At 44.2% G+C, this 13080-nt stretch overlaps 1 protein-coding gene across 11 annotated transcripts in view; it reads right to left on the bottom strand.

Moving 5' to 3' along the window:
- The window catches only part of fgfr3 (fibroblast growth factor receptor 3), an 84876-nt gene that overhangs the window by 51791 nt on the left and 20005 nt on the right, over nt 1–13080 (bottom strand). For all 11 annotated transcript variants that reach the window (XM_086183520.1, XM_086183525.1, XM_086183521.1 and 8 more), the window contains exon 3: nt 3116–3379. In XM_086183520.1, coding sequence (XP_086039646.1) covers nt 3116–3379 — 264 coding nt within the window. The remainder of the gene's footprint in view (nt 1–3115; nt 3380–13080) is intronic.

The following is a 13080-nucleotide window of genomic DNA, read 5'->3' as shown; positions in this document are numbered from 1 at the left end:
TCCTGCTGTATCTATTTGTGAAAATATAGCAAACTGTGCTGTCAATTAGTGCAGATTGATGCTTTTCTTAAATCAAAAGATGGCGGGTGTATTTCTGGGGTGAGTTATGAAGGAAAATGTCTCCCCTCTACAACTACTGTGGAGCTGCTCAGGAGGAAGACATTTGTCTGGCTCACATTACAGACTGGAGCAGCTCCATTATTAACATGAGATCCAACCTTTAGAAAATTGTAGTGCTTGTCAAAATAAATCTCACTATAGAACATTGTGTTACTAAAGAAATAACTCACAGGAGAGCACAGACTCTTTAGACAACAGTGTGTGTTCTCTGGGGCTGTCCGGCTTGACTCAGCATTGCCGTGCGCTAATGTCAGCATGCTAACTGGTGCGTGGAGGCCTTTCTCAGGGACACACTCTGACTTGTCAAAGCAGTGAAAGCACACGTGTAACTAATGACATGAACAGTGACTCTACCACATTCAAATGTCTCAATGCCTTTACATAGATGGGAATATTCTGATATTAAAACGATATTTCACCCAAAAAAAACGTGTTCTCACAACGATTTTTTTCCCTCCAGCATCATTTCTCTGCGACTCCAGAAAGAGCCAGACGCATCCATTTAGTTGGAGGCTGATGGAGACTTCACGCTAACTGCTAACCACGGCAAAACTAACTAAAAACATCCATTTACAGAGTCTCCAGCGCATCGTCCGCTACGATCCACGACACGTAGAGCTGTCAGTCCGCTCGAGCACACACGCTACAACTTCCAGCAAGTGGTAAATCACAGGGTTTAGCACCATAAGACAAGAAAACACTCAAAAGTACCAGAGTAGCAACATGACAGGAATAGTTCCAGGTCAAATTCTGGAGGAATGTAATGTGCGTGAGAGCCTTCAAGCATTAGTCTGAGTTTCCTCTGCAGCAACGGGGAGACAATTGCAACCTTTGACAAGCAACTCATTGTGATATAAAAGGTCTTTTATGGGAAAGGTCCATGGTAGTGCTAATAGAAAGAGTTATGTTTGAAGATATAGAGTTTATCTCAATTGCGAACATTACATGACAAAAGAAAAGTTTTGTTGGGAGTGATGGAAATGTCATGGAGTTTTTTTCTTCAGTTGAGTACAGAGAAACATTTTTGAGAATTTTATTTTTGATCAGGTCGATTGTCTGATGGTTTGATTTTGGTAAAACTGACTGACGCCTGTGTTCATCCAACATTATACGCTTTTTCTCTTCCTTCAGTAGAACTCCAGAGATGACGAAAGCTGGCGAACAAATAACCATTTTATTCTTTCATATTACAGTTTCGTGCTTCCGTGTGTGTGTGTGTGTGTGTGTGTATTATGAGCCGGCCGTTGAACCACTGCTGTCTGGACACCATCCAGGTGCTAAATCTGATATGGCTTCTAAATATCTGACACCTTACTCAAATATTTGAGGCTAAACACAATACTCCATGTGTGTTTTAGATGGAGGCACATCCAAGTGTTTACTATAGAGGGAGGAAACGTGGGTGCATGGCGGCAGCTGCGAGAACAGGATATCACCACCACACAACTGTAAAAAGTAAAGCGTGTAAGACTTGTGTGGACAGTGGCTTTTTTTTCTTAGCGCATTGTGTTTTCTCTATTGTTTTCCACTTTGAGAAATAGCGCAGAAGTGGCCAGAGATATTTTTGAACAGTTTTGCTTTTGCATAGCTATCAGCTGCCACTAGCTTCAAGCTAAACATACGTGGCTTGCTCTTTCTGCAGTCTCAAAGAAGTCACGCAGGAGAGAAGAGAACATGAGTGTGACCAAGAGAACTTTTGTGAATGCTTGAAGGAAAGCAAAACTTTTCAGGTGAGGTATTGCTTCAGAATCATTTGTAGTAGAATGGGCCAGCATTATTTAGTTAATGCTCATGGAGGAAAAAATCAAATAAAAGTAACAAATAGTTGGGTTTAATATAAAAGGAAGCAGACGGTACTGGTCGATGTGCAGTGCTTTTTCCTGTGAACGTGCTTCGTTCCAGCGCTACGTCGGTTGCAGGCTGAATTCAGTTGTCTCACCTATGTAGGTTTTTTTTTTTTGCACTTGTTTGAACAGAAAACACTGATAATTCATGGCTGACCAACATGGTTAGGACACAGGTTTTCTTCCTTTTAAATCATTAATGTGGGGAGTGTGTTTGCATGTGTCCTCTTGCAGTCTGGAGCTGATATGTGGGTCCAGGAGGAAAAACTACACACCTCTGAACAGGCCTGGAAAAGGCCATTTTCTCCTCGGCTTGCAGCCAAACATGTTCGTGTGTGTGTGTGTGTGTGTGTGTGTGTGTGTGTGTCAGGAGACGGAGGGGGTGAGTCCAGGGGGAGCAAATGCTCTCATTTCTTGCCACCCCATCTGTTTTCAATGCTGATATGTTTCGAGCTAATTGCTTTCTAATTAGTTGTCAATAACAGGCTCAGCTGGTGTCCGTGAGTTTTACAGGAAAATGCTGCCTGACTTTTAAACTACTACTCTCACACACACACACACACACACACACACACACACACACACACACACTTGTTTAAGAAGTTGCACGTTCCATTGTAACAAATTTCACCTTTATCTGTGCATCAGGAGGCCAGTCTGTGAGAAACCTGGCTCAGAGAGGGCTGGTGAACGTCTGTGCTAGTGTGATGCTGTGTGTGTGTGTGTGTGTGTGTGTGTGTGTGTGTGCGTGCAGTTTGGCAGGCAGCTCACTGGGAGTCAAAACCAAGCAGGGGGAGAAAATAAGAAGCCTTTTTCCAACAGAGAAAAGTTTTCCCAGTTTTTCTAGTGATGGCTATGAAAAGCTGTCATGTTGAGACATGACGGCTTGACAATGTTTATTGATAGGAAATACTCTGATTCTTATTTGTCAGATGGGCATAAAACCCAAAGCAGATCAGTTTTCAGAGAGCTGCAGCCAAAACGTCTGTTTCCACTGGTACTTTGCAGCCACTTGTTTTGCTTAAAAAATTCTCCTGGATGGGAAGATTTGGTTAAAGACTAAGATTTCTCATGTATGAATTCTGGCCTCTGGTGCAGGGGGCTTCTACGGAGGCACGTCTTCCATCAGCTGGGGATTTCACGTGTCTCACCTGTCACCCGGATGGTGTAGTTGCTGAGCAGTGCATTGTTGTGTGCGAGCCGACACGAGTAGACGCCAGAGTCTTCATACGACACGTTGATGATGCGCAACAATCTCTGGCCCACCCGCGTGCGGTTGTTCGGCACCAGCCCCACGCCATCTTTGAACCAGATAACAACCTGGGAGGGGTCTTCCAGGTCACATGACATTTCCAGGGTGTCCCCCATGCCCAGAACATAGTCCTCCAGGAAGGCCGTCTCACTGGACACGGATTCTATGCAGGAAGAGAGAACAAGGTGTTGTTTTTTTTAAAAACATGTTTTGAGATCACTTGAATCTAATCGTGAGTTTTCAGAATCAAATCATCATTTAATGATCAAACAAACAGCCACGACATTAACAAATTGTAGAAAAGGTGGATTTAATGTCTTAGTCCTACTTTTAAAATACATATAAACACATAATAAGAGGGAAACGTATCTCTAAAAGCCCACAACACACCCACACAATGTAGCCAGGAATCAAATACTCGGCTCGTAATTTTGGGCTGCGTCCTAATTGCCAAGTAGGTCTGATCGTAGGTCTCAGAGCAGGTCGTAGGCTGTCTGAAACCACAACTGAGTAGCGACCTACTTCGCAACCTAAATTCCAGCCTAAATACGCCCACATTGTAGGTCGGTTCAGGTGCATCCTATGGAGCAACCTATGGCCCACAATGCACCGCGGACTTCTTCGTCGTCCCCTAAAAACTTGTGGACGCGCAAGCAAAGTTTGCGCCACCAACAGTCTCCCATTCTTATGCAACACCAACATTTATAGTCGTTGTTGATGACAAAAGGTGTGTTCACACCAAACGCGATGCATGTGAGCGCACCTTTACAGGTGCGTTCATGTGCTTAATATTAGAGAATAAGTGAAAGGTGCGTTCAGAGTGGAGTGCAGTACGACCGTCAGGCCAGCAGGTGGGGCTTTCGTTGGTGCTGTCCACCTATTTGCAGTATCTGTGCTCTGCCAGCAGAGGTCGTGCTTCACCACCAATTTAAAATGTTTAGGTTGAAGGAGTAGGACGTAGCGGTAGGTCGTAGCAGTAGGACGTAGGTTGCCACTTGGCAATTTGGACGCAGCCTTGGTGTTGTGTGTTGCCCAGAAGACGTATATAAAACGTTCATACTGCCACCTAGTGTTCTGGAGGTGAAGATACTTCTACAAATAGATGGATCCTTCTCCAGTTCCAGTACACTGAGACAAGCACTCCATTCATATGACCCGTGCCACTATGCACGTAAAATGGATTTTTCAGTTTGAGAGAGGACCCCTCCTCCTCCAGCAACACATCTTTGGCAACCTGTTGACAAGCTATCAGCTAAACATTCTATTCCATCAGGTAGAAGCAGAAGAAGAAGAAGAAGAAGAAGAAGAAGAAGACAGCTTTGGGGCTTTCGTCACTTCAACGTTCTCTGTCAAACATCAGCTAATTTACTGGCCACGGTCTGCGTGCCAGCTTGGTTAGCGCCAGGGAAAAATCAACATGTACTGGAGGAGCGATGGAGGAACATGTCTGAATAAATAAACAGAGGCTTCCCTGGAGTCTCCTCGGCGTTTAAATCAGAGGTGTCTCCTCACATCCAGACCTCAATTACACATGATCGTCGTCAGCGTGCCTCAGACACATTCATTGTCGCCCTGGAAACCAGTCAAGGGAACGCTGGGATGTACACATGCATACTTTCACATGCGCAAGAAACACCCGCTGTGTTCGTCTTTCAATGAGCTGCTCAGGCAACAGAGTACACAGCACACACACACCCAGACGCTCATGGGAAAGGCTGAACGAGGTGTGTTAAAAGTGTGATTTATGAAGGCAAACACACCCGCTGTTGACCCGCTGAAAGGGCAGCGGCGGCACTGACAGGCAGCAAATGTGAAGTCAGGCAGCTCCAGCGATCTGGCACAGACAGCCTCCAACTGAGATTGGGAAATTGCGGTTGATGGGCAAGGTTGAAATCAGAGCCAGCCCAGACGAGACAATCTTCACGGGGAATACATAATAGGTGCTGTGAATTATAGATGGGGTCTTTCAATATGAGGCCTGCTGCTGCTGCGGACAAACCGCCGAGACCAAAACACCGTCGCAGAAACGCAGGTGACGCGGAGGTTTATTTCACATTCAGGCTTCAGGACTCATCAACGCACACTGCGCCCTGTTCGGGTGAGCTTCACTTGCTGTGCAAAAGACGGAACAGTGGTAATTCGAAACAGGTCGCCGAGCTATGATCCGAGGCTACATGGCGAGACAACATAAACGTAGAATACAAATCTGTTGGTTAAGGTTCCGTCAAAAAACAGATCCCAGTCCACGACATCTCCAGGAGCAACATACTTTTCCTTCCAATTAAAATACATGGCTCAACAAAATCGTTGAAAGGTATTGACTGTCACAGGTCCTGATGATTTCCAGAAGCTGAAACTTCCAACCAGTTCACCAGTTAATAGAATTTCCTCTACAACATATAAAACACGGCGACTACCTCTATCCTGCCGATGGTCTCGAGCTTTGTCAGGATCCAGGATCTACAGTTTGAAAAACAGTTCAAATAACTTGTCCCTTGTTGGCATGTCAGTCCTGATCTGGATACAGTACCACAGTTTAGTTCTTCGCTGGACCGTGTTTAAATTTAACGCATTTGTTTGTATTTTCTGCTGTGTGGTTCACCACACATAGTGTAACAACAATATAATAATAATGATGATAATAATAATAATAATATTGTATCCCTGAATTTTGTTTAGGATTTTGCACTTTTCACCAAATTTCATTCAAATCCATCATCTCATTCATTCACTCACTCCCATCGCGTCATCTTGGCCGAAGTAACAATGTCACTGAAGAAAAACATTGATTGTGTACTAAATTCAAAGGACCCCATGAGCCGTTGCCGTCTTTATTTTTCTGATTTGTAAAAGTCCTCATCTCCACTTATGAGTTTTCAAAATCTTAAAAACTCCTCTCATAGCCAAGGCACGCACCGCCTTACCGTAATAACGCGGTTTGACTTCATGTCTGTACTACCAACTGTCCCGCATACCTCAGACATGCTCAGAGATTTTCCTCTGCTGGTGTTACGTAACGTGACCTTCACGGATGAGAAATGTGTCATCTTTGTCTTATCAAACCAATTAAAATGATTGAATATTTGAGGTACTCAGAGCGGCTGTGCACTTCTCCTCGGGGCCTCTGGCAGCCACAACTTTATCTACAACATATTTTCCTAACAAAAAGCTCCATTCAGGAGCAGAAACACACAGGGGCGGCGGTGCAGGGAGAATAAATCCAACCCCGGCATGACCCCCTCCCAAGTGTCACGTATTACCTGGGACCTCGGAGAAAGAAAATGAGAAAAGAGGCCTTAGAATATCTTCAGGTCTTAAACATGAGGAAGTGGGCTTGATGGAGTAGATATAAGAATCTCCAGAGAGTCGTAGTTCACTTCAGCTTTATGGTGCCTGCGCACTCAGGAACAACCTCCTCTGGCTGCTGAGAGCGAGCGGCGGCCCCGAGGCGGGATGGAACCATGACTCTGAATTAAGCACACGTTTCATCGTTAAAGGGCCGAATTACCGACACGTATTTTGACACTGCTGGTGGGGAGCCGTGCAGATGGACTCGGTTTAAGCCCTGTTTCTGCTGGTGTGTGTGGACTTCCCCTTGACCAGTGAGCCAGATAATGTGATGCGTGTCTGTTTGTTGTGAGCCGAATACCTCAGAAACTAATGGACAGGTTTTGATGAAATTTCAAACTGGGAATCCACACATCATAGACCACAAGGGATTAATTTGGGAGGGAATAACATTCTGGTTCCAGGCAAGTGTGTGTGTGTGTGAGAGAGAGAGAGAGAGAGAGAGAGAGAGAGAGAGAGAGAGAGAAACTCATCAAGTTAATGGTTGTATCATTATATCAAATAACACACAGGCGATTTGTCGGAAACAGCCGTGGTCTGGACGGGTCTCCTCATTTAATCTCGAGTCTGCAGGACTGAGACAAGACCCAGAAAAAATGTGGCAGATCCTAAGACAAGACCGAGACCTTTCAATTGTGGTCTCAAGAACTAAAACACTCGCCAGAATACCTCCATGCTGAGCTCCCAGGATTATATGCGGCAATAAACCGAAGAAGTGGTTGTAATCTGGATTATGGAGCCACATCCTGAGTCTGAGGTTTGTTCCTCCTGCGTGCTTTCAGCTGATTCCGATTCTGAGTGTGACAAGTGCTGTCTTGTATAAAAAGGGGGGAGCTCAACTACAAACTGTTTTACTGGTCATTATTCATATGCACTTAAAGCAAACAGTGGCTTCGGTGGAGGAAACTACAAATACAAACTAATTCATTAGGATTTACAATACATTCATTTGATCCTGTGCTAAAAAGAATACATTTGCTTTGATCCTAGGAAAGAGGATAGACTGGCCGCTTGTGCACCGTTTGGATGTTCCACCGCCAGAGGACAAACAAATGCAAATACTGACAGAACAAAACAAAGATCCGTCCTTCCTACAGCGAAAAAGGTCCCCGTCAGAGAACTGTTTCTGCTCCGAATGCTGCACTTTGAATAAAAGTGGATTTGGCTTGAAAGGCTTCACTTAGTGCCGCAGCTCAACCTCCAGCACCACAGGTGAGGTCACATGTTTGATCACCTTGACAACAGGCAGCGATGCAGCACGTAAATGCGGTCGTACAAGTGTGTCACAGCCGGAGGAATTCCTCGCTAGTGACAGGAACATTCCAGCTGCGAGCGTCCAGCTATGGTCAAACAGGTGGGATCATGTGACACTCAGTCACCTTCACATGCATGCGCGCAAGTTTAGAAAAAAAAAAAACCCAGGAGCTGTGTCAGTGTGTTTTTTTTAGTGAGTCAAACTGGGCCAGTTCTCCTGTGGTTCCCTGAATCTGACAGTGACGCCAAACCAGGAAAAGCTCCGGGGTTGTTTGAGAAAAGAGGAACTTTCCCAGAAACCTTTACAGGAAGTCAGGTCCTTCACCTGCTTTGTGAAAACCGCCTCCTGTGGCATCTGTGACGCAGTTTCCAGTCCGGCTGGGACTGGGGCTGCACGATTTGGTGAAGAAAGTCGTGCGATTTTTGTGTACAATATTCAGTATTAAACACAAATGGAAGCATGATTCCACTTGAAGAAAAATGTACACAAACAAAAAAAAAAGATCTGCCTCTCTCAACTCAAACATACAGACTAAAATCACCGAATCAAAGATTTGTGCAATGACATAAAAAATGAAAAATGACAAAAACACAAAAATGTCTTTTACAAAAATTAAGCATTTTTATTGTTTTCTAGCGTCAAGATACCAAACCCCTGATTGCTCCTGATGGCCCTGCCATGGACTGGTGACCCGTCCAGGGTGAACCCCGCCCTCACCCAATGTCAGCTGGGATAGGCTCCACCCCCTGCGACCCTTAACGAATAAGCGGTACAGAAAATAGATGGATGGATGGATGGATGGATGGATGGATGTTTTCTAGCGATTTCATTAATCTTGCAGCACTAGCCGGGACAACATTTGAATACTTTTGTGCTGAATTTATGAAAATTGTGGTCCAGTGTTACTTTTAATTGCCATTTTTACTTAACTGGCATTTTTATTTAATTTTTTAAATACAAGTCATTGGGAAAAAAATGTAGCCTACATTTGTAGAGACTATATGCACACAGTACGTACACATGGAATGTTTAGCAAAAAAAATAACAAGAGCATCAAAATGAACTTTGGTGAATGCAAAAACTGCACAAGACTTCATATAAATGTGATAAAAAACTAAAAATTAAAAGTAATCTGTTTTATCTTTAATGTCCTTGACATAACTGCTCAATGATGATTGTTCTCCATGCTGCTTCTACATCACATCATCAGTGCAGGATGGAGAACAACGAAGCCACTGAGGGCCAAAAATACTCATTCAATTATACTAAAATATGAATACGGTGGAAAATAACCACACCACTCTGACCAGAATGTCATATTTTTACTTGTGCAATTAAAAGCGCAAAATCAAAAGGTCCTGTTCTCCGTGAAACACTTTTCCTGAATAAATCAGGTCTGAAGTGAGGCTGATGAAAGCTGTGCCGCAGCGTTCTGCTGGCGTCCAGCTTGACATCAACATCTAGACTTTCCCGCTGTTTCCTCGTCCGGTGCAGCATGTGTGAGCTATCGACTGCCTGGTGTGTGTGTGTGTGTGTGTGTGTGTGTGTGTGGGGGGACATTTTCTCCGGAACCTGAGGCCAGCTGGAAGTAATGTGTGATATATTTGTGTGTGCGTGTAGATGTGTGTGTACAGTATGTATCTGCGATTGTAAATGTGTGCGTGTGTGTGTGTGCGGTACAGGCGGGACGGTCACTCCATAAATCAAGAGGCCCCTGCCCTCCTGGCCCTACTTACCCTCTCAGCTCAATATCATAACAAATAGCCCTTCAGAATAATATAAAGTCTCTCTTTGAGATACTTCGGCACGCTGTCCGTTAACGTGCCGCTCACAGACTCCATCTTTTCTGTGAGGCTGAAGAGGTTTATTTATCCTCTACAAACTCCTCCAGGGGCCGACAGGCAGGCTGCGGCCCCGGGGATGAAAAGGCCTCTTTATGTGGGAAGTCTTTCCACGCCTGCCTCTCTCTCTCCCTCTGTCTCTCTCCCTGTCTCTCTCTCTCTCACACACACACGCACACACACTGGGGTACTGAGAGAGGGATGGTGGAAGGACAGGAAGGAGTGTAGACCAGATGAGGAGCCGTCGCCACGGCTGCCGTCCTATCAGCTCACAAGAGGGAACACTGATTTAGCTCCATAGAGCCACTTCAGTCACGTTTACTCAACTTCTTTGGTCTCTTGCAGGCCGACATGAATGAGTTTGTTGATTCCAACACAGTGAGCAGCCACATCAGGCTGATAGGCAAAGTTTCGGAGACACCAGTGCTGTGGTTCAAATGTGCTGCACGTATCAATAAGAAACAGAAAGCTCTTCTAGACTGTCTCTAAATGTTTTAAGAGGGTGTTATGTTTCCTGATGTGTATCCATCTTTAAAATTCAGAGTGAGAGGGGTATTTGTTTGGATTCCACATCTGTCAGTAAACACCCGTATCATTTCATCGCTGTGGTGGCACTTTGATGAATTCCTTTTCTGCTCCGGAGGAGAGAAATATAGAGAGTTTAATCTCTTCTGGGCTGAAACTCCGAGCCAACGGCTCTTCGGGATCACCGCTTCATAAATAAGTTTGGTATCCTTTCAACTTCCTGCTGCCTCTCCAGGCGTATTAATGGCGCTCTTGTAAAATGATGTCCTCGTGTTCAGAGACGCTGCTGAGCAGATGTGGATGTTATCAGTGCACTAAAAGGCCATTATCAGGAGTGACTGGGAATCAGGGCGGGGCAACTTCACGTGTGTGTCTTGATGACAGTAAATACGACATCGTTCCTGCACATATAGCGTCTGTTCTGACATGTTCTGTATTCTGAAGCTGAGATATTTATTCCAATGAAGCAATTTATGTATCTTACCTTTGGGATTTTAAAATAAATCAAGAAAGACTACACATATGCACACAGAGTCAAAAGGATAAAGGAAATGTTGGTTTCATTACCTACTTGTTTGTCCCTCGGTAAGCTGACACGTGTACTTTAGCAGCCATTCAATTTACCAGTAAATATGGCGCTGAAAGCTAACGTGAACGTGCGCAGGTGAGGCCGTGGATGCTCCAACTAACCGTCTGAATCCTATTTGCAAGCACAGGTTGCACATTTTCAGTTATTATTGTAACTATGACAACAAAAGTAATTTAATGAACTTAAACGCAAGTGGGTTCTTATGTGTGTCTGCCATTAACATCATAAAAAACAAACAAACAACCAACTATTATTACAGATACGTTCTGGAATACTTCTGGAAGCAGTTGTGGTTCATCACTGTTGATGTGCACTTTCTGGCCGACTGGTGCATGAGTGGCTTTTGCTTTACCTCAAGAATCTTCACGGGATAAACTGAATCAATAATCTCTTAGTGATCCCTCACGTATGCGTCATACGTTCACAAATTCCTCCCTTCCATCTATAGAAAACCGAACATTCTTAAAATTATTATTGTCATTGAAGGGTGCTTCCTCCATCTCCTTGAAAAATCATTTTAAATAATTAAAGAAAAAAATGTAGTTTATATATATATATATATATATATATATATATATATATATATATATATATATATATATATAGATATATATATACATACAGTATATATATAAATGCATGCACTTTAGTGGGCGTACATGCTGTTGTGGACATTCTCCATCCATCTATTTTCTATATCGCTTATCAGTTGAGGGTCGCGGGTTTGTGGACGTTGTGCTTTGCATAAAGCAGCATTCACGCAGGTTCCAACAGGGCGGTGAAAAGGGCCATAAACAGACAAAAATATTACAAGAGTCTCTTTCTCCAGAGGGGCTTAACAGGTACCTTTATTGAGTCGGGTAGAAAAGCAGCAACACATACCTCTTTAAACCCTATCTGTATTTAAACTGCTGCTGAATGTGAGTGATTCCAGATGGGCTGGGGAGACATTCATCTTTATCAAGCTCCCTTTTCTCCCTCCTCTTCACCACACTGAGCTAATAATAAAATGAGGCTATTTTCCCCACATCTGCACAGAGGGCTGCTCCAAAACCAGTGGCAAATAATTCAGCCAAAAACTACCTTTTTTTTATTGAAGGTAATTAGTTGTTTGCGTCTACTACTGAGAAAGGCTGGACGTCTCCTTTTAGAACTGGGAGAACAAATAGTTTCCACATTTGTGGGATCATGCCAGTTGGTGTGCATGTGTGTGAGGCTGAGACCAAACCAAACAGAGTCTGTCTCTTAGTTCTGGCCATTATTCTTATTGGTTGTGATAGTGTTGCACTGTTTCAGAAGATTCTGAGACGTAAGAATGCAGCAGCAATGCCACAACACACAGCAGAGAGATAATCTGATATCGAAAGCTGCACTTTGCATAATCATTCGTTCGTATGTCACTGTCAAGTTTCATAGATTCTCCAAACAAGCCAACACTTCGGGCCCCCGTCCACCGAAAAACGCCCAGTTGGGAGCGTTTGAGATCATAACGTTATTTCAGTGTGGATGCTTTGGTTGCTGAGATACGTAACATCTTGAGGAGTAAAAATCTGGACACAAAGAAGAGCGCTTCCTCTCTGGATGAGGACTGGATGAGGACTCAACCACACAAAGTGAACACGGACCTGCTGGTCTTCGTGGTTCATGAGATGTTGCTTGTAAACGTCTTGACGGGTTCAACCGTCTGGTTCGCCAGTGTTTTTGTTGTGACGGTCCCTGTGGTGTTTGATTGGGCTGCTTGGTAAAAAGTGACACTGATGAGAGCTGAAAGTTGAGCGTTCTTCAACTCTCATTGTAAGACAGGTGGTCAGGACCTCGTCATGATGCTGCCAATGATTCATAGCATCAAAATGCAGTCCCTCAAGCCGCATTCCGCCTCCTTGTCGGAGGTTAGTCTCACGCCACCAGACATCAGAGCCTTCTGCCTACCTAAGTTCTGATCACCAGGTAATGCTTGGAAGAACAAGCACTAACAAACCTGCGCTCCATACATCGAGTCAAGGACGCCCTTTAACGCCCCTCGTAGCAAAACAAACCAGAGCAATTCACTTTTCTAAAACACTACTAACTAATGTGAGGTGTTTTCTTCCTTGATCGCAACTGTGCCATCCTACTTTGCCTGTGTTGCTGGTAGGAGAGCATTCACTGCTACACGACCGCGGCGCATCACCGGAACGGCACCCAAGCAACCTTTGATTTAAGATTTCACCCACTTCTGCATCAAAACCTCGGTCTTCAGTCGCTAGTGTTTAGAGACTTCCCCATGAGTGTACTTGAAGGCAAACTTGAATGTGCTGTAATACCGC

The sequence above is a fragment of the Aulostomus chinensis genome, chromosome 17 (assembly GCF_037954235.1).
Source record: "Aulostomus chinensis isolate RoL2024-O1b breed Wild chromosome 17, RoL_Achi_v1.0, whole genome shotgun sequence".
Classification (NCBI taxonomy): Eukaryota; Metazoa; Chordata; class Actinopteri; order Syngnathiformes; family Aulostomidae; genus Aulostomus; species Aulostomus chinensis.
Note: the sequence above shows the minus strand (reverse complement) of the source record. Positions and strands in the feature narration are given on the sequence as shown.